The sequence below is a fragment of the Coprinopsis cinerea genome (assembly GCF_000182895.1).
Source record: "Coprinopsis cinerea okayama7#130 chromosome 5 map unlocalized cont3.5, whole genome shotgun sequence".
Classification (NCBI taxonomy): Eukaryota; Fungi; Basidiomycota; class Agaricomycetes; order Agaricales; family Psathyrellaceae; genus Coprinopsis; species Coprinopsis cinerea.
The window spans coordinates 3,303,561-3,324,136 of NW_003307540.1; the positions used below are offsets into that span (position 1 = coordinate 3,303,561).

Consider the following 20,576-nt stretch of genomic DNA (forward strand, 5'->3'; position numbering starts at 1 on the left):
CATTAAGGCCGCAACATGTTATCATGAGATAGGTCGAGATGACGCTGTTCGATGGACGACTATCCCATCCTCGAGGCAGAGAAGAGACAGAGATGCAGAGAAACGGTTATCCAGCGAATTGTAAAACCGCTGTCCAGAGCCAGGCGGTCCTCGAGCGATTGCACTGAAGATCAACCAACCAGACATGGTGATGGACAAAGCAGAGGAGAAACAACCTTGTCCAGGTTCAGACACCCCTTGATCGGATCATCGGACATTCAACTCAGGCCCTGGCTTCTAAGCCGAACGCAGGGCGCTTAATCTCGACGGCGCGTAAATAATTCGCTCAAGGCGCTCGATGCAAAGACCTCGCGCTTCACGCAACTGTCTCCACGAGAAGACAGAAAGTGGTCCAAGCAAAGGTACCAAGGGCCTGCCTGAATAAGTGAATTTCGTTGTCTAGAAACACGCGTTGGCCTTTGTGCAAGCGAGGCGCAGGTATAAATAGGCAGTCAATGGTGCATCCCAGTTCCTCACCCAGCTCCGGCTTTGTCTCGAGACAGTATTAGTCGTAGCCGAGTCACTGAAACTACACGCAATAATCAAACCAAACCCAAGCATACAGTCTACCCAACAAACTATTCAAGCCTCCTCTCACCACCCAAAGTCATGCCCAAGTTCACCACCTCAGAAATCACAGCAGCTCTTACCATTAAGCCCGCCCTCCTCTCCTCCTTTACAGTCCCCGATCAGATCACAATCGCACAATCACTCGCGCACCTCGAGCTCCTCAGATGCCTCGAAAATGAGCCGCAAGGCCGGCACTGGATAACGCCAAAGAATGGGGGTCATGTATACGAATACGTCGACGTCCCTGGGGCGATAGAGTACCACACCTCTCTTACGAAGGGAAGAGCCGTCAGAGCCCTACCCAACGAAGTCCTCGCCCAAATATTCTCGTACGTCGAGAAAGAGGACGTCGATGGCGTGCGTGCCCCCTACAAGAACTACTCCCTCGTCTGCAAGAAGTGGTACACCTTTGTCCGGAGCCACGCGCCCCTCTGGAATCGACTCAAAATCGACGTCGGACGAATGAACGTCAAGCACAGCCTCCTCAAAAGTGCCCTACTCAGCTCCAAGAACACCAAGCTCGAGGTGACTCTGGAAACCTCCCCGACGCCGCGTACTACCCCAATGTCGGTGGAAGAATTAAGGTGGGTACCAGTCCTGTGCAAGTCGCGCGAGCGCTGGACATCCCTTTGCGTAACCGGCACGGTCATCAAGCGACTCACCGGTCTGCGCATCCTCGGACCGGACGTCACTCTCCCCAACGTCCACGAGCTAACCTTCATCTCGGGGGAGTACCGAAGCGAGGGCACGACACCGCGCGCCATCCGACGCCCGCCCCGCTCCACCATTAACTACCGCGTCGACCGCCTGATCGGAAAACTTCCCCTGTGCACCACCGTCCACGTCGTAGGAACATGCGGTGTGCAGCGCACCATCACCTCGGACCTCCTTGCGGACTCAGTCACCTCTCTCTCTTTCAACGCAGGGCCCCAAGGATGGGTCGTGCAGATGCCCTACATCGTGGACTACCTGCGCCGGGGAGCCAGCCGCCTCGAGCGAGTCGTGCTCGGTGGTAACGAGACGCTCCCCGGCAGCTTCCACCCCCGCATCGTCGAACCCCAACAGGACATCAGGGTAAATTCCAGCTCTATCCCCATCATCACGATGGCCAAGCTGCGCGTCCTAGAGCTCTCAATGCCAAACTCCACCCCCTACCTCCGGTTCATCCGGACACCCGCACTCGAAGAGCTGACCCTCACATTCGGCGATCCATACTTCACCGCCCAGTTCGGACCTTCGGCGAACGGGGGAGACGCGCTCCTCCCCTGGATATTGCAGAATTTACAGGTTGACAGTGAACGCGATTTTGTTGTGAAGAAACTCGTCATCAAGGGATTGGAGGAAGGGGCAATCACCACAGGACTTCTCACCGCCCTGCTCGGCTTCGACAGGGTGGAGAAGTTGGAACTAGTCCTCACTCCTCCCAAGATCTCTCAACCAGAGTCTGAAGCGACGGGCCCGTCCGACGGACCACACCCAGCCACGACATCCATCATCCCCCTCCCCGAAGAGGTCGCACCCGACAACACCAACTTTGAAGCCATCTTTTCAAAACTGCGAACGTACGCTGTGACAAACTTCAGCACCGACCCGGTTCGAAAAGGGCCGTGGTTCTTCTACCTGCCCAAATTGGCCGAGCTTGATGTGAGTTTTGAAACAGAACCCAGCGCAGACCTTTTGGCATTCGTCAATCAGCAGGCTTACATGGTTGCGAGCATGAGGGGGAGTGGAGTTCAAGTTAGAGTTTGTGGTCGAGCCGTGAGATGAGCTCTACAAAATAGGAGCTGCTATTTATTGGCTGGACTTTCTACAGTGAAGAGAGATACTACTTAATATTTATTGGCTGGATTTTATACCGTGTACTAGTACCTGACTATGCAGTTCATCTCATTTCACGTGTGTCGATAAAAATATATCTATCTTTTTCCCAATCATTTACATGTACCTCAGCCCTCGCGCCGTAGGTCAGCCCCTCCCGTAAGCTATGATATGTTACTCTGAACCACAGCAGACCCCTTGGGAATCCAGAGCCACGAACCGTACAAATCGTAACAACAGAAAGAACCAGAACGAAACCCGCCTCTCGTCAATCACAAGTAGTAGGTATATCCAAGGCCAGCCTGGAGTTCAGGTTTGCGAACCACCTGTTCTTCATTGCAATTTGCCGGCCATGACAGAGCGCTTCTTTATCGGGTCTACTTCGTCCTCGATAGCCCATTTGCATCTCCTGCACCATATCAGGCATGCGGTCTCTGTCAGGATGATCGATCGCAGTCGGCTCTCCCGCCCTTCCTCTCGCTGTAACGTGTTTCCCCTTCTCCTTTCACCCTCTGGATGCTCCCCTCCCAGCGCACATCCTAGTTTCTCACCGAAACACGGGTTTGTTGCTCTATCCCGGCCTTCTCGAGGAGTTTGGAAGTTAGCCCCCATAGGGCTTCCTGATCTTAGCCGGGCAATCGGTCAAGGAAGGTGGCCTCTGTTTGAATATATCGTTCCTTTTCTGGCAACTACCATCGTACCTCACCCAACAACTGATCATTCCATGAGCGGTCCTCGCGTTCCCAAGAATCACACCAAGTCTCCAGAACCAGGACTCTATCGAACCCTCCAAAAAACACCCCAAGTCCCCTCACCTCCCCTCCCCTCACCACTCGTAACAATCCCCTTGACTCTCCCACTCAGAACGACACACACACCACCAGCACGAATCCACAAACCACAATATTAACGTATACAACAGAAAAAAAAAACTTGAAAAGAAATACAGAAAAAAAGGACGAAAAGTATAGGTCACATTCCACCTCCTCTATGCCTCTCCCCCTCTTCCATCTCTTCTATGCCTCCTCCCGGTCCACTCCCGATATACTCCTCATCTACTCCTCATCACTCTCCTCATCATCATCGTCATCGTCATCATCCTCATCCTCATCGTCCTCATCATCGTCCTCATCCTCATCCACACCCTCCTTCTCATGCCTCAACGCCTCCTCCCACCCCTCCTCAAACAACTCCTTATGCTCATCAGGATCAGCAATACCCTCCGCAATCTTCGGTCGACCCTTGGCCGTCAAATCAGCTTTCCAAGCTTTCACAGCCGAAGGGACGAGGCTGTTGGATGTTGGTTTCGTTTGCGTGATTTAGAGTTGTAGGTGTTGAGGGAGGGCCGTGGACGCCGATAAGGATGAGACGTCGGTAGGGATCGTAGACGTTGATAAGGATTTGCAGATGTCGATTAAGATGGCAGGCATCAATAACGGGTGGGTGGAAAAGAGGCGAAGAGAGCAAGAACGAACACACAGTCAGAACCCCGCTCTCCTAAAACCAAAACTATATCAAAACGACGCACCTAGGAGCATACGTCCTCGCAAACAATGCAGCCTCCGGAACCCTCTGCGTCTTGATCAAAAGATCAACACAGCCCTTGGTATCACCCAACTGCAAAAGCGTAGCAAACGCGAGGTTGTTCTGGCCCTTCTCCTCTGTACAAAACAAGGACGGTGTTAGTGTTAGCGTTGGTGTGAAGCGTTGGTGTTATCGTTGGTGCTGGTAGGTCGAGGGCGAGGGCGCAGAGGAATGAAACGAACGACCCCAAAACCCAAACCCAACCCCCACCTCCACTAACAAAAGACAAAAGACAGAAAAAACCACTCACCAGCCAACTTAACCAACCCCTGCAACCCCTTCCTATCCCCCTGCGAAAGCAACAAAAGCAACAAACTCCCCAAATCACCCGCTTGCTCAAACGATTCACGCGCAAGATCAAAGCGCCAGACGCTCAATGCTCGATCACCTGTACACAAAAACGAATTAGCACCACGTCAATAGTAAATAATAAAGTAGGTGTAAAAAAAAACGTGATGCAGCCTCGCGCCAGGTCCAGGTTCTCCGTCAACCATCGCGTCAAGGACCAGGAACACGCGGCGTACGCTTCGCCCGCACCCGACATCCAGGACCGTCGAACAATACATCGCCAGAACCCAACATCCAAGACCGACGAACGGTGCCACACCCGCACCCAGAATCCAGGACCAACGAACGTCAACGCAACGACGCACAAAGCGCCAACACAACGACGAAAGCAAATGCCACCACAACGACGAAAGCAAATGCCAACACAACGACGCAAAACCTCCAACGCAAAACCAACTCTAATCCAAACCCAATCCAAAAAAAAAAAAAACAATGCAAAAGAAAAACACTCACCCAACGCCTTCCACTTGACAGCACTCTCCCCACTAGGCAAAACCCTCACAATCTCACTCGCAACATCCAAATCATCCAACGAAAGAGCAAGGTCGAACTTGTGGTCGGGGTCAATCGTGATCTCGAGCGCGAGTTCTTTCAGGTCTGGTACGTCGAATCGGGTTGGATTGAGGATTGAGGATCGAGGATCGCGTGGTCACGGTCGAGGACGGAGGATAGCGTGGTCGAGGATGGAGGATGGAGGCGGGGTAGAACGAGGCAGCATAGAGCGAATCAAATCCCAGATTGAGGTAGGTCAGAGTTGTCAAGTCATTGTCAGGGTTAAACGAGAGGTCGACAGCAGGTCCATTTGAAACGAAAGCGTAATCATAGAACCAAACCAGTAAGCCCCACAAATCCACCCGAACAGCCAAAAAAGCAAATACCACGCACCTCTAGCCTCCAAAAACCTAGCAACTTTACTCCTCTCACTATCCTTGATCCCTCCACTCTCCAAAATCTCCTTGGCACCTACGAGACAGAGAGATCGTCAGTATGCGTTTCCTCGTATTGCCATCACGGAGCCCCAAGTCCCATCGCCAACACACATCCCAAGCTCCCATCATCCTCCTCCCAGCACACCACGTCCTCCCTCGCAGTGGCAGCCGGAGCAGCAACACACACAAATTCGAAACACACACAAATTCGACGAAACCAAAAAAAAAAAAAAAAAAAAAAAAAAAAAAAAAAATAAAAGAAAAAAAAAGAAAAAAAAGGAAAAAAACCAACTCACCTTCCGTATCACCCCTCAAAACAGCAGTCTGATACTCCACAACAGCCAACGACAGCGTATACGAATAGATCGCCATATCCTTGTCCGCCAGGTACACACGGTTGTGCGAGGGGAGGTAGCCAAGGAGGTAGAGTGGGCTGTTGGGGTCGTCGTCGTCGTCGTTGGCGCGTAGTTAGTTGGTTTATCGTTGAAGGTGGTGTCCATCGTTGGTGGGTAGTGGTGGTCATCGTTGGCGGGTAGTGGTGTTCATCGTTGGCATCGTTGGGTAGTGGTGATCGTGGTTAGGTAGCGGTGGTCATCGTTGGTGGTAAGCCGTTATCGGTGGCGGTAGGTCATCGCGGTCGTAGCATGTACATCGTTCGCATCACATCAACATTGGCGCGAATGTCAGCGGGGCCGTACGACACGAGTTGGAGAATCCAGGTCGTTGAAACGAATGCGAGCCATGGCGCAGAGACGAATGGGCGCAATGTCGAACAATCCGTATCGCAGAGACCAACGCAAAGAAAGAAAAAAGAAAAAATGAGAACCAACCCATCAGCAAACCACCTCCCAACCAACACCCAAACCACAAATAAAAAACGCACCTATCAAACGGACTAACAGTATAACTCTCCGTACCCACAAAATAACATAACCGGTTATTCGAAGTCGTATAAATGAAACAATCGCCAACCCATTTGCCCGTCTTCACACTGTTTATTGTTTAACCAAAAAAAAAAAAAAAAACGTTAGCCGTGTGGTCTCCTTGAATCATCGCAAGTTGAAAAAGAGATTGATCGAAAGAAGAGGATGGCCGAAAGAAGAGGATAGGACGATCAAAACAAGAGGATGATCATAACAGAAGACGAAACCAATGAAGAAAATCCACCACTCACCAATCCCCAACCTCCCCAACAACCTCAAACGCCTCTTCAACGCCCTCATCTCCAACTTCAACCCCACTTTCTAGGGTATCAGTATAGGCATCCCGGTCGTATTTCAGGACGTAGAACGAGTCGTCGGTGCAGATGGCCACGTGGGTTGAAGTGGTGGACCAGAATACCTGGTTAGGGTGAGGAGGAGGGGGGTTAGTGTTGTGTTTGAGTGGACGAGGGAGTAGGGATGGACGAAACGAGGAATAGACGAAACGAGGAATGGACAAAACCAGCGATAGACAGAACGAAGGAGATAGCCAAAAAGCCACTCACATTCTTAGCATCAACATCCACCCTCCTCACCACCTCCCCACTCTCCCAATCCCAGAAGATCACAAACCCGTTCCCGCGCGCGCCGAGTACAGGCCCGCCATAGACCTGCTCCAGAGCCCACGAGCCAGCACCTTTCATGATCCCACCCGCACCCGTCTTTTCTTTAAAGTTTTTGAAGAGTTTGAGTTTGACCTACGAGAGCTGAAGGTTAGCATTTCGAGGTAGATAGGAAATCATACGGGAAAGGGGAGAGGTGGACAGGAAAGCATACGGAAAGGGAAGGGTGGGAGGGCACGCACCTTCGACTCCAACACCGCATACGTCGACGAATCCGGAGCCCACGCAAACGACACCGCACTCCCAAACGACTTGTTCCTCCACGCCAACGCCGTATAAATAATATACTCCCCATCACCCACGACAGTCACAAACCGGCCATTCGGCGAATGCACCAGCGCATTCGGGAAGATCTCCGTCGTCCCGATATCCTTCGTACTCAAGGGGATCCGAGCGCCGTCTGTAGCAGCGACGTTCTCGAGGGTGGCGAGGTTGCCAGAGACGACTTCTTGGTTCTTCGTGTATACCAGTTTGCCGGAGGGGTCCATGCTGTAGGTGGGCTCGTCCCGGCCGAGCTTGACGATCACGACGCCCTCGTCGAACCCAACCGCGATCTCATTCGCGCCTTTACGGAGGGCGACGCACCACGCCCGCTCCAACCCATAATTCAACGTGTTCTCAATCCGGTAGGTGTTGGCGTTCCAGATCTTCACCGTCCCGTCCTCGCTGCCGCTCACAATCAGCGGCATCCCCTCGAGCCAGACGGCGAAGGAGACGTTGTTGGTGTGCCCCTCGAGGGTTTGGACGCAGGATTTGGAGAGGTAGTCGTAGACTTTGACGGTCTTGTCGTCGCCGCAGGTTGCGAGGTAGGGTTTGTCCGAGAGAGGGTACAGGTCGACGTAGTTGACGCCCTTGTCGTGTGCTTCGAGGGTGAGGTTGGGCGAGGTCGTCGTCGAGGAGTACGACCCGGAGGCGAGCGACCAGATTTTGATCGTGCGGTCGAGACAGGCGGAGATGAAGGTGTTGGAATCTTTAGGATTGAATTGGAGGGACATGATATAATGCGTATGCCCTTCATATACCTGTACATTCCATTAGATTAGATTATGGATGATATAGAGTAAATCGCACCTGGATACACTTCCAGCCCTTCTCCCAATCCCAAGCCTTGATAGTCATATCATCGCTACCAGTCAGGACAATGCTCAACGTCGGGTGCACCGTCAAACACCGGATATAATCCGGGTGCGCCTCAAAGCTCGCCACCTTCTCGTGCGTGTTATAATTGAACACCCGCAGCTGGAAATCATCGCTGCCCGCAACGAACCAGTTCTTGCGGGCGATGAATTTCGCAGTGCGGACCGGGACCTCGGCGACTTCGAACGACTTGATCAGCGAGCCGGTGGTGTGGTTGTAGATCTGGACTGTCCCGTTGTACAGTGCGCAGAGGAGCCACGGCTCGGTTGGGTGGAAATCGACGGCTTTGACGCGGTCGCTGCGCGCGAAGAGTTTTTTCTGCATTTCGCGTTAGATTAGGCTTTGGTATAGTGGTTGTGGCTACGCACTGTAACGTCGAAGAGCATTGTGGGGTCGCCGCCGCGTAGATGTGGGGAGATGAGCGAGAGATTGCGGACGCGGCGTGCAAGGGGGCGGGCGAGATCTTGATTGCCCTGACGTGGACCATTTGTTTGCCAGATCCCTCATGATCAAATACAGAATCTAATCTTATCTCACCTTGATCGGCCCCTATTCACTCACATACCAACGCTGACGCGCGACTTGCAACACTGTCACTTTGACCGCCGTGTCAGTGGAAGGATTGGACCATCCGGGGCCCAGTTACCCCCAAGAGAAAGAGAGGCTGCCAGTGTGACACTGGTCTACCCGAAGCAGGGGTACGTCGTCGAGTGCAGAACATGCGCATCATGAAAAAACCAAGCTCCAGATATGAGACCAGAGACGCAGAAGTGCCCCAGCTTTAGAGAGATATGCGTACCTGGGAGGAGCTATAGATGTGGATCGGAGACCCAGATTTGTGAGTACTTTCAAATCTGTTTCTCTGTCCCACAGCTGACAGGTGGCCATATCTGCCCTATATCTGCTCCATATCTGGAGAGCAGCTGGTGCATATGGATATGCACTCTCCAGGACCACTGTGATGATTTCACGAGCACGTCCAGCGAAAAATAAGGGAATATCATTACAAATAGTCTACTGTACAAAATCGTACCCTCGTATAATTGAGCCACGCTACAAGACGGACACGAGATGTCAGACCCTCAGAGGATGCCCATCGTGCCCGCCGTCGTCCAAAGGGCGTAAGAAGCCCCAGTGGCGCCGGGCGGGCGCGGACGTGCGGCAAGAGCGAGTCGAGCGCCGGCGTTTAAGAGACACCATAACGAACATCAGTGTTTACGATTCGGAACCAGGAACATTGGTGAAACCCACTTTTAGCGGTACTGATATTGATCTACTGGCTTGTCTGGCCTGTCGCACGCATACACCGCGCTCTACAGCGCTGGCCATCCATAATGCAGGCGCTCGCCCTGCGTGGAATGTCGTCAGTAGTCATAAGGGGGGAATACAGAGTGCATAAACTCACACTTCTTCATCCTGAGGGTCGCATCCAACCTCGCCTTTAGCCCGTTGATGCTTCCATTGCCCAGGTGCCCCTCGCCAGCCTCACCCCTCCACGACGTTGGGAAACACCGATATCCAACCTCAGATCACATCCTAACCACGATTAGAGGTGACTGAGAGCCCAATCGGTAAAGGCGGGTTGCTTAAACAGCCCTACATCGACCGTAAGCCCGACGATTTGGTGGAAAAGTGGTGGAAGGGAAGAAAGAACGACGGGCGCGAGGTGTCGAGCGCGATTCAATTTGAAGTTTCAAGTCCCGCGGATCGATCACGTGCGCCATCAAATGCCAAGCCAGACTTCCAACTTCGAATGAGTGTGCGACCGTGTGCCCCACAATCCTGCCGTTTGCTACCCATTATGCTTTTTTTGGTATTATAGGTATACTTATTCTCTTCCAACGTGCATAAGTCTCTACATTGTTGACCTCAGAACCAGGTCTACCACAGGTCTCCTGTAGCTCAACGTTCCGGCGTCAGCTGGCCCGATATCTGGCCCATATCTGGGCCAGTTCTGGTCTTATCTATCCTCCGAAAGTAAATCCGCCCAATATTTGACCCACACTTAGCCTACATCAGCTATTCACCTTCACATATGACATACCTTACGAGATCTGGTCCATAGATGCTCAGAACGCCCAGATGTCAGAGCAAATCTGCGACATATATTCAGGGAGACCCAGATATCGGACGTACCTGCGTCTCCCACTAGGTATGGAACTTGACATTTTTATGATGCGACGGAAGGACCTTGGTGCGTAGTTTTAGTCGACTATTCACCTCAATGACTGGATCTCAATGTCGAAATCCCTCGTGTATGTATAATACAGCCCTGCCCGATCCATAATACAACATCTCGAGGACAATTTGCAGGATGCTCTGCGTACCCAGCTCAACGATATGCTTACTGCGTTTTTGAGGCAGATGCCGTATGCGGTTGTCCACACCTACTTATGTAGTTAATCTGCCGTACTCAATCCACTTTGGGAAACGAAACCTAGTGCACGGGGTTAAAAAAAAAAAGGCCGGCACCGCATACACACCCCGCACAGCCAATGCGGGCCAGGTATATAAGATCGCGAGGCTGAATCTCCCCAAGATCGTGGACGTGTGAATGCCCCCCTGGGCCCTCCACAGTCGTCCCCCTAATCGTACTAACTGCGCCCAATCCGTAGTTCACAATAGAACCTTGGTCGTCATCGTCGAGTTGAGATTGAGATTGAGGATGAGCTGAACAGTAAGGAAGATCATGAGCTTGAGAAGGAGGATAAAACTGGGAGGACGTCGTAAACCATACCTCCTCGTCGTCGACGTCGTGCCTCGTGTTGCCTGAGCGCCCAAGTGCTGTGCACATCGTCGTCGTCGTCGTCCTCTTCGTCGCTTTCTACACCCTCCCGCCCTGGTATTTCCGCTGGCACCTGCTCGTCCGGTTCACTCCTTTCATCAATGGTATACAGCTCTACAGTGGTCGAACCCAGTTCAATAAGTCTACCATCATCGTCAAACCTAGCCAGGGCAGGCATACCTCTTTGAGCGCTGTCGGCGCTCCGACTTCCTTGACCTCTCGACCCCTCCACATCCCTCCTGGGCACACATTGTCCGCTCCAAGGGCATTGGTAGTAGTGGCGGTGGTGATGATGATGGGTAATGTAGTAAACGCTGCTGTCGACGAATTCTCCATCGTTGACCGTCACGTTCTCTGCGCGTTCGAATAGCGGCATGGCTCGCAAAGCTGGACCTAGGCGAAGTAACAGTAGAGAAGGGGAAGTACAATGCCCGTGAGGAGAATTGAGCGTAATCGTTTGCAGACTCAGTGGTGGCCAAGGGTTACCGTAAGTTGAGTGCGGTAAACGGCGGTAGTGAGCAAAGGTCAAGCACCAACAAAGGAGTATGGAAAGAGCAGTACAAGGCTTACACGACTGCCTCGTGCCTTCACAGCAGTGTGAAGACCCGAGTACAGCTATCTCTGAGTTGCACGATAAATGAAACCTAAATTAAGCGCCGGGCGCCTATTGGCCACCACGTTGTCCAAGCACATACGTCGACGGGCTGATGATGGTCGAGTGCGATGGCCGTCGTCAGAGTCGAGCGCAATGGTTTGCAGCGATGGATGAGTGCACGCAACGGCGGTAGTGAGCAAAGGTCAAACCTCAATGAGGGCAGACAGAAAGAGTAGCACGAGGCCTGCACGACTGCCTCGTGCCTCTACAGCACTTCGAAGGCCCGAGTACAGCTGTTTCCAAGTCGCATGATAAATGAAACCTAAATTAGGCGCCGGGCGCTTATCGGCCGGCATGGTGTCCAATTTTAGACTGTCCCTTTTGCTGCTTCCGCAGCACCAGGGATTAAACATAAACAGACCAATGGTGAAGTCCAGGTGACACTGAGGTACATGCTAGGGGTGTAAGTTATCAACCTCCCATCTTTTCCCAAAGGTTCAACTCATGTACACATCTCCTGGTGCAGCCCCAAAGCCGTGTTCCTCAACATTGTCCTCTGTCGACTCGTTCTACACCTCCGGCCCAATAACGCCACGCCTTCAGCGGCCATGAATCCCACAGCTAGCGACGGTGTTGAGATCTCCTGGAACCAGAACAGCTTCACGGCGAACAGGGCCCATGAACTTGAAGAGATACGATTTGCGACTCGGGTTGTGAGGAATAATTCAGTGGAATCCAGTGTAGTGGTTCTATAGGTACTATTTGTGCCTCAGGCTTAGAGAATCGAGATAATAGCGCATACACGGAATTGTACTGCTAAGCGCCCACTGGCAAGCACTCATAGAGTAAGCGCCAAGGGTTTGTCAGGGAACCTGGGAACGTGGCCTCCTTGTATTGGGATGGTGATGTACGGAGCTTTCTGTAAGCGAGAGCGTTTCTATCTCCAGCACCTCGTATGTTAAGGACTTGAGTCCAGCAGACCGTGGAAGACTGTGGTTCAACCGGTACCCGAAATCCCCGGCATTGTAGGTGAGTAGTTTCACGGTGAATTTGCCGGGCGGATGATGATGATCGGGATGAGCGCTGATACATACTGTCCCTCACCAGGACTTCGGTTTCACCACCTTTTCGGTTTGGCCGCCTTCCACTCCTCCGATCGCCATGAAATTTGGTATATAGGTGTTTTCCGCAACTCTGAGTATGGATATGTACTTTAAACGAAAGAAAACGAAGGGGAACAAGTGAAACCGAACGAGGAGGAAAAATCGCGCCCATCAGTGCCATCACCCGCCATCAGCGAATGGCGTGTCCTCATAGGCTCGTACGCAACGGAGTTGAAAAAGATTGATAGATATCAACATCAAACCGAAAGGGCAGGGAAAACGATGTCCTGGTGAGTGACAGTATCAGCGATGGGCGCAATCTTGAGACTTGAAATGTTTCTTTCCAGCAGCGGCTTTGGTAACTGACACCGAGGGCCGGGGGTAGGCTGTTCGCACTCCTCAGCCCGCTCGCCAGCTCTATTGTGTTGGAACTTGGTTATGGCCCACCTGTGACTTACTGGCTTCCCTTCCCCCCACCTGGCACCCCCTGGCACCCGCCGCTCACCTGAGACCCTGTAAATCAACGACGCGCAGGGATGACCGCAGAGGCAGAGGCCGCTCTCAATGAGCTCTATAGAGCGATCCGGGACAAGAGAATTTCGGATGTATGTTCTTCTACCATCATGTTATGACGCTCCTATGAGCGCGAAAGCTAACTTCGTTTGAACAAGAGTATAGCTGGCAAGTCCACACCACCCTCCATCGCAGCTAACGGGAAATCTGACGTCGGTCTGGTCATATGTCAACAAACAGTTGGTTCGATGGCAGTTTGGGTGTGTGGCAATACATCTCATAGCGATGGTAGCTGGAACAGCTCTAATTAGGTCTTCGACTACCTAATGACATTACCGGAAGAAGTGCGCCCACGTTGAACTATGTTTCGACACCCACTAACGAGTATTGGTCTCAAAGGTCGATTTGGTATGGAGGTCGCAGTGGAGCTTGGTGAAGATCGTGTACGTGCTAGCTCGAGCCGCCAATCCGATCCATTTTGCATTTACGCTCGTACGTGAGTGCCTTATCAATGCTCTTTCATATGGCTGGCGCTGGATCTGACCGTCGAATTTGGCAATCATGCTCTGCTAGACAATCAAGCGCCTTACATCACAGCAAAGGTAAGAATCCCGCATCGTTGGTGCACCACGCCGTAGGCTGACTGGACCATTCAAGGAATGTGACATCGCCTTTGGAATTGCGCTATGTATGCTTTGTGCTAGGCTTCAGGTGTTTTTATCTAAAGGTTGCCACTGACTAGGGACGGGGTTTCTTGAAGCTTTGCTATGCGAAGGTAAATGCGGGTCCAAGTTCTCGACAAGGCTCATTCTGAGCTCCTACAGTGATAATGTATCTACAAGTATACATCTTCGCAAAGAGGAGCAGCTGGGTAGGAACGTACCTCAAGGCCCAATACGTCGTAAGTCTCCCTTCCTTCCATCATTCGCCTACCTACCAGCACTAACTCGCATAAGGTCGCCAATGGTACCAACACCATCCTCCTAGCATTCCTCAGCAAGGGTACAAGGCGTACGCTAGTTTCTGAATCTCTTCCCTCATGATCAATGGCGGCCACGGCTCGTTAATTTCTTTGTTTCCAGATACGACCACTCAATTTCCAGGCCTTCGATGTACTCCCGAAAACATCGATATGGATCTCGTGGGTGCACCCTACGCAGTATCCATCGCGCCTTGGACTGTTCTCGTCCTAATCACCCTCTGGCTAACATTCTACAAGTACCGCTATACCAAAAGCCGGCTGGTTACGGCCCTTCTCAGGGACGGACTTATTTATATGTACGGGACTGTTTGTGAGTTTATCCTGAATGTCGTGAAGCGAAGCTAGCGCTGATTCTTCGATTCTTTTAGTGTTCTGTATAGCATGCACGATAATCGTGTATGAGGCTCCAGTGCGTACCTTCCCAGTTTCTGGCTCTCTGCCTAACATGGTTTGGATTAACATTGACCTGTCTCGACCAGATTACAGTCAGATGGATCCTTGGAGTGTGCGTACTATCTGATCTGAACGGCCACTGCATTGCTCTAAATATGACTGACACGACCCGCCTATTGACAGTCCAAAGGCAGCGCTGGCCAATATTATCTTGTGTCGCCTCATCCTTCATCTCCGAGCCAATAATGGCTCCGTCGTGAGGGGTGAAGACGGTGGGGAAATTACTGGTTGGCGTACTAGTCGCACCCACCACGAACTTGGCGAGATACGATTTGCGACGAGAGAGGTAGAGACGGGGGACATGTACACTACTACTGGTAATTCTGAGGAGTCGGAAGCCGTACTACTATAATGAATCTTCCGGAAGTTGACAATCTGAAGCGGAGTGGGACGACTCTGCAGCGAAATTCTCCATTTCGTCCGACGACATCGCCAATAACAGCAGAGATTTTCGTAGGGTTACTCGATTGCCGGTTGAGGAAATAGGAAACTACTCTTGGGGACTTGAATTGTCGCGGTGTTTGATCTTCGACTATCGCGGCCGTTCGCAGACCTCTTGCGTACTCATTTACCGCCCGTTTCACAGCATCTCATACTATTCATCCTGCTTATACCAATGGATTATATACTGTATTCTCTTTTCGGCGTATCTACGCTTTCGAAATCTAATTGCGATCTAATAGCGGCCGTCATTGCTGACCGCCGGGTGAGCCTCCTGGCAACGTGTCCTCGTTTTCACTTACATGGGGTATTGTAGGTCGGCAATACCCATCGCAGACTGGACCATAACGACTTCATTACGTTCGAGGCAGAAGAGGTTCAAGATAGCAAAGCTGGAGTCGATTAGTCCGCCTTCTTGACTATGTGTACTCAGCGGGTTTTCTGTGCAGCACTTGCATTGAATATTCCTCTGAATCCGCATTCACTCTCTAGTTCGGTACCTGCTCTTCTCATTTTCTCCCTCTTAGGCCTCAGCTTCAACGCCAATTCAGTCGATTTTCATATCCCGGATCCACTCGATTCATTATACATTGACTGAAGCTATTCTACAGCATCGCTCAGTGTGTGTTGTCCAAGTTACATGTATATTCCCGCATCTCAGCTCACAGATCATCCTCTAGAGCTGTATCCCCTTGTCCTCGTCGTAAGTCCCGAAGTTCCATGTACCTGCTGTTCCCGAGGAGTGACTGTGAAGATGTGAATTTTGGAATCTACTGGAGTGTGAGGCGAATTGCATGTTGGAACCGATTGAGATCATGTTGGCGCCTCGCGCTCCAGAGTGGCCCAACTCAACATCTTTTGCCGCTTTGCTTCGTAAATGGAGGATGAGACGCGTGAAAAGAATGTGGGTGAACACTCCTTTAGGTCTGTACATGGTTGAGCTGGAGGACATTCCAAAGTTTGGTGGGTAAAGGATACGTACTGGCCCAAGATAAACTTCAGAGTATCCTACGTTTGTCATGGTCGTCAGTGAGGTGAGGCCGTCCAAAGTTTAGCTGTGCTCGAACATACCGGCGCTCGATAAGCAATAATTGTATTAGCGGTCGATAGCACTGACGTCGAAGAGAATCTCTTGGTTGGCAACTTCTGGCACAGATAGACTTGAACTTACAGACGATCCCATGCATGTAAAGCAATCCATCTCTCAACAGAACTTGTAGCATTCTGCTCCTAGAATGACCATACTTCCGGTATACAATCCAGAACGTTATCAGGACTATCACTATCACAAGGGAGTTATCACGGCGTACGGCTAGAAGAAGCGTAAATCTACTCACCACTTTCAGTAGCGATAGCAGCGTTGTAGGTGGCGGTTGCAAGTCCGTTGTGGAACTTGAAAGGGATACAATGGAAACCCTCGAAAGGCAACACCATGTCTAGGCATCGAGAAAGCCGTGTTCAATGTTAACGGAGGGGAACGAGGGACGTTTTCTCACATGCCATGCTCTTGAAGAAGAGAGCCTGCAAGATTGCAACAGCGATAGCAAAGGCCTTGGTGAGAGTTAGCGTACCCTTCTCCCAGTTCGCGCTTAGTTGTCGGAGGAAAGCTTACCACGAATTGAATGCCCAAGAATATACCCATCCACCGATTTCCCTGTGACAACGCATAGACTTGAAGGTATATAACGGCTTCAGGAAGGGAACATCAGTATCAGAGGGAAATAGGTTGCCTTATGCACCGACCTTCCGCCAGAAAAGAGTGAGCAACGCCCGAAACTGCAACCCGAATTCCACAGAATGAGTAAAGATCCCCGACCTTTGCCCAGAGATTGCGAACGTACTGCTTCCAACGGCGAATACACTGTGACACTCCTAAAAGACTGTTAGGGCTGTTACTGTGTACGCTGGGTCATGACTGTCGCACCGCTTTCGTCAGGACCGGAGAATGGGCATCTGTATATCGTTTGTGACTGGTGTTCAGTGAGAACGTCGAGATGAGAGCTTACATATCAATGTGGAGATGGAATGAAGTGGGAATAACACTCGACCGAAGATGAATATGGATTTTACGAGACCCCATCTCGACTTCCAAATGTGCTCCACCTACGATGAAATCAATATGAGTTTGTGAGCGTGGCGCGGAACTCGATTGTCGGGCACTCCTGACAACCCACCTCGAGTGGAAGTGCGGACAGCCAGTCATACAACTGTGGGCAATGTCGGTTAGTTCTTCATTCGACCATACACCCCCACTAATTCAGGCCCTGACTGACCCATATGGCAACCACCCCAACTATTCACAATGCACGTTTAGCGTACCGTGTCAAGAACGAGACCCTTTCGACCTCTTACTGGCTATAGACTTTGGCATTGTTAACGCAGAAGTTGAATATCACCAACGTAACTCACGTTACTGAGCCTTGCGTGCTCGAGGGCCTGTATTAGAGTCTGTCCTGGATCCATACGAGGGAAGCAAAGGCGGGCCACTGTTCACTGTCGATATCGCTCAATGAAATGACCCTATGATATAGCAGCTTACCCAGCTACGTAACGCCGTGAACCCCGTAAATTATATCGCTGGTTGACCTACCCATTGATCAACCTCAAAGTCATTAAAGCGGATACACTGTACCCGGTTGTGATATTGAAGTTGTCCGAGAAGAGGCCAGAACTTCTCGCCGCATTGTAGACGCACTCTGGCAGGTTCCAGGAGACCGCCCATTGAAGAACTTGTAGAATAGGCTGATGCCAAGTTACGTGTACTCCGTTCCCACATGGGCTTTCCGTAGAAAATCAGGTTCTGTCGTTCCAATCCGTTGACAGAAACTGAGATGAGACCGTGGAATGATTGGAGACCGTTCGCTGTCACGAGAAGCACGGTGTAGTTGGCAGATGGTGATATCATCTTATCTACTCGGAGTGAAGACCATATTGTAAGCTATATTAACCAGGCCAGAGACAGTCCCTACCCTCGCCTCCTGTGCCTCCATGCTGGCGCTCCCCAGCACTGTCCGCTGATCCGCACGATCTTGATCAAGGCTAGCCGAATAATCGCAGGGAGGACTCTACCCCGTGGTGGAAGTATATCTCGTCTAATTCCAGAAGTGCATGAGTCCAGGACACGACCGGAGACCCAATAATCCCGAGAGCCTGCGCACCCCAGGCGGGCACTTAAGCGCTCAGCGCCCAGCTCGCATGGACCCACAATCCGCCCCGACTCCGAGACCCCTTCCATTCCCAATGCCCAACCGCTCTTATGGTTCTCTCAACCTCATCGATCTGATAATTGATTCCCAAAAAACTCAAAACAGATGGACTGGATGATGAAATGAAACTTGAATTCTGATGTACCGTACGTATGTATGAAATGCCAGGTCATGACTACTAGTAGAGACGAGAGAGAGACGGATCGAGCGAGAGTGATGAAAGAAGAAAAAGGAAAGGACGATTAACGAGTCCATCGCCATCTAAAGGGAGGGAGGGAGAGCGGATAATACTACTAGTACGAGTAAAACAGGATGAAAAACGAGCGACAGACACCAAAAATGAAACCGCATCACAATTATCAAGAGTCCAGTGCGCGTCCACAGGGCGAAACAACGTCCAATCAAAAGAGTGAAAATCCGACCAAGGAGGGGACCCTACCCCGTGGTGGTCGTATGTCTGGTCTCATTCGAGAATTGCATTGAATCCAAGACATTTGTTTCTGGTTCGTATTCGTACCATTTCTCCGCATCCACCACCTGGTTCCTCCTCGCCTGATCGCGTAAGTGTAAAATAAACCTCGTCCCTAGGATAGGCGCGGAGATTCCTATAATCCTGTGTAATTTTGAGTGTAAAATTGAGCCGGAGAGAGATCGAGTCCGTTAACCGAGAACATACGGTGCAAGGAATATATTGGCCCCTTTCTGTAATACGTTCTGTAAACTCACTGCACTGACGAGAGAATACCGCTCAACGCACCGAGACGTAGCTGAAGGCAATCGCTAGCGAAGAGAGGGCTGTTGGGTATTGGTAAGCGCGGAGGGCGCAAAATACATCTGAAGAACCTGGCTTACCAGTAACAGTAACGAAGTAGATCATTCCGTTCCGAATCAACACGGTCAGCAGAGCACTTTTCAAATCGCGGTAACCAAAACGATGAATCCATAGTGTGATCGCGATGAGAACTGCGGAGAGAATGAAAAGATGAATTTAGAACTATCGGAGGACAGACGCTCTGCAGCGTACCGTACAGGCCGACAGTTTGGGCGATGAAGACTCCTCCCAGATGAGAGGAAGCGTCCTGACTAGGCGTTATAGCTATGCAGTGAACGTCCTCTGTTAGATCCAGAATTTCGACTTTTCCGTGAATGGGGAATAGCTGTCAATTGGTCACTTATGTGTAAAGGTTACGCTCTACTTACATGCCCCGACGCGAATCGAGTACCGTGTTTGAAGGGCGAACTTGGCACAGTGGAGGGCCTAGCGCGATCAGCTTGAAATGAGCATACCTCGAAGTCGAATACGACTTACGATGAATTGGAACAGCAGGTATACACCCATCAAGCGTTTACCCCCCGAAAAGGCGTAAACCTGAGCATAGAGCAGGCCTAGTAATTTGGGAAGTGACGTTAGAATGAATAGACGATAAGCGGATGAAACGAACCTTCGCAAAACGCCGAGTTCACCATATGCGTCACTAAAGGGACAGAAGGGTAAGATGCGTCATACCCCCCCATTCACAATGTACACTTCTATATCTTCGAACTTACCGGACGTAAGGATATACGTGAGGAAGCATCTCTAGTCACCACCATAGTGAGCAAGGTCTGCTTTATGGCCCTATAGTTGACGAAACACTTACCTCAACCGGAATGTTCGCCCACTTCAGCGTGTCTGAAATCGAGTTGGCGTCGCCCAAGAAACACAATGGAGGAGCTGGGACCCACGCAGAGCCCCGAAAACGTAGCTCAGGAAGACAGTATATCGAGCCAAAAAGTACACTGTCGTGACCAATGTCTTCTTCCCATACCAAATGTATCGTATCTTTGACCCCAGATGAGCTGGTCGCTCTAATTTAAAGGCGGCGGGGCTTCAGACGCACTTCGAGAGGTATCGTTTCGAGATAATCAACAAGCTGATAACACGGGTTATCTCTGGCAATCAGCCCGACCCTGATGAAAACAATCAAAGACCGAGACTTACCAGTGCTGTGATACAACCAGCTATGCGGCAAATAGAAGCATCCGTCCATCACCAAACGAGTGACGAGAAGCCTCTTACCTTTGATGTACTGCGAATAGAACATGAGCATACCAGCACTCGAGCTAGTCATATAACTCAACCCCATATTGCCTGTAATAAGCGATTCGAATCGCATTAAAATTAGAGTCAGACATAGAAAAAGCGTCGTGTCAGGACCTCCGATGGGTTGGCGCTTTAGCCTCCAGTGCCAGGGAACGGGCGACCAAGGACCCACTCAAGAGCTATATACACGAAACCCACAGGGCGGTGCTAATCCATTCTGTTCTGAGAACATGAACAAACTGATGAACTGATAAAAAAGCAGATTTGCCCCAGGATACAGTCGAACAACCGGTCCTAGACTCTCGGAGAATAAGACGCTCAAAAGGCATTGGGCAGAGCACGCCACCCCCCAGCGCTGGCACCGAAACGAATATGGCTGCAAAAGGT

The 20,576-nt window shown here is 51.1% G+C and overlaps 8 protein-coding genes across 8 annotated transcripts; 2 read left to right on the forward strand and 6 right to left on the reverse strand.

The window, feature by feature from the left end:
• Positions 1–648: 648 nt before the first annotated feature.
• CC1G_12153 (hypothetical protein) lies at positions 649–2,376 on the forward strand (the record flags this gene model as incomplete). Its single annotated transcript, XM_001839210.1, has 1 exon — positions 649–2,376. One exon carries the CDS (start codon positions 649–651, stop codon positions 2,374–2,376), a length of 1,728 nt encoding a protein of 575 aa, XP_001839262.1.
• A 1,106-nt stretch (positions 2,377–3,482) lies between these two features.
• On the reverse strand, positions 3,483–4,593 carry CC1G_14736 (hypothetical protein; the record flags this gene model as incomplete). Its single annotated transcript, XM_002911261.1, has 4 exons — positions 3,483–3,717; positions 3,956–4,088; positions 4,262–4,399; positions 4,536–4,593. 4 exons carry the CDS (start codon positions 4,591–4,593, stop codon positions 3,483–3,485), a joined length of 564 nt encoding a protein of 187 aa, XP_002911307.1.
• Positions 4,594–5,116: 523 nt separating this feature from the next.
• On the reverse strand, positions 5,117–5,660 carry CC1G_14737 (hypothetical protein; the record flags this gene model as incomplete). Its single annotated transcript, XM_002911262.1, has 2 exons — positions 5,117–5,322; positions 5,585–5,660. 2 exons carry the CDS (start codon positions 5,658–5,660, stop codon positions 5,117–5,119), a joined length of 282 nt encoding a protein of 93 aa, XP_002911308.1.
• A 798-nt stretch (positions 5,661–6,458) lies between these two features.
• On the reverse strand, positions 6,459–8,414 carry CC1G_10986 (coatomer beta' subunit; the record flags this gene model as incomplete). The annotated part of the gene is made up of 5 exons (XM_001839212.2): positions 6,459–6,629; positions 6,775–6,966; positions 7,074–7,913; positions 7,963–8,346; positions 8,397–8,414. 5 exons carry the CDS (start codon positions 8,412–8,414, stop codon positions 6,459–6,461), a joined length of 1,605 nt encoding a protein of 534 aa, XP_001839264.2.
• Positions 8,415–10,427: 2,013 nt separating this feature from the next.
• Positions 10,428–11,189, reverse strand: CC1G_10987 (hypothetical protein; the record flags this gene model as incomplete). Its single annotated transcript, XM_001839213.2, has 3 exons — positions 10,428–10,465; positions 10,519–10,698; positions 10,766–11,189. The coding sequence occupies 3 exons, from the start codon at positions 11,187–11,189 to the stop codon at positions 10,428–10,430; spliced, it is 642 nt and encodes a 213-aa protein (XP_001839265.2).
• A 1,858-nt stretch (positions 11,190–13,047) lies between these two features.
• CC1G_10989 (hypothetical protein) lies at positions 13,048–14,645 on the forward strand (the record flags this gene model as incomplete). The annotated part of the gene is made up of 12 exons (XM_001839215.2): positions 13,048–13,116; positions 13,183–13,284; positions 13,336–13,368; positions 13,424–13,520; positions 13,598–13,626; positions 13,682–13,712; positions 13,767–13,799; positions 13,849–13,925; positions 13,981–14,035; positions 14,107–14,316; positions 14,375–14,511; positions 14,583–14,645. The coding sequence occupies 12 exons, from the start codon at positions 13,048–13,050 to the stop codon at positions 14,643–14,645; spliced, it is 936 nt and encodes a 311-aa protein (XP_001839267.2).
• Positions 14,646–15,080: 435 nt separating this feature from the next.
• Positions 15,081–17,622, reverse strand: CC1G_10990 (hypothetical protein; the record flags this gene model as incomplete). Its single annotated transcript, XM_001839216.2, has 14 exons — positions 15,081–15,135; positions 15,203–15,292; positions 15,567–15,629; positions 15,883–15,908; positions 16,018–16,046; positions 16,238–16,336; positions 16,397–16,451; positions 16,513–16,589; positions 16,742–16,772; positions 16,825–16,853; positions 16,907–17,003; positions 17,075–17,107; positions 17,220–17,255; positions 17,491–17,622. 14 exons carry the CDS (start codon positions 17,620–17,622, stop codon positions 15,081–15,083), a joined length of 852 nt encoding a protein of 283 aa, XP_001839268.2.
• A 1,144-nt stretch (positions 17,623–18,766) lies between these two features.
• Positions 18,767–20,262, reverse strand: CC1G_10991 (hypothetical protein; the record flags this gene model as incomplete). The annotated part of the gene is made up of 13 exons (XM_001839217.2): positions 18,767–18,808; positions 18,864–18,901; positions 18,959–19,069; positions 19,131–19,241; positions 19,307–19,364; positions 19,416–19,492; positions 19,549–19,581; positions 19,655–19,685; positions 19,747–19,778; positions 19,832–19,928; positions 19,987–20,019; positions 20,088–20,107; positions 20,166–20,262. 13 exons carry the CDS (start codon positions 20,260–20,262, stop codon positions 18,767–18,769), a joined length of 780 nt encoding a protein of 259 aa, XP_001839269.2.
• Between the last annotated feature and the right edge of the window lie 314 nt (positions 20,263–20,576).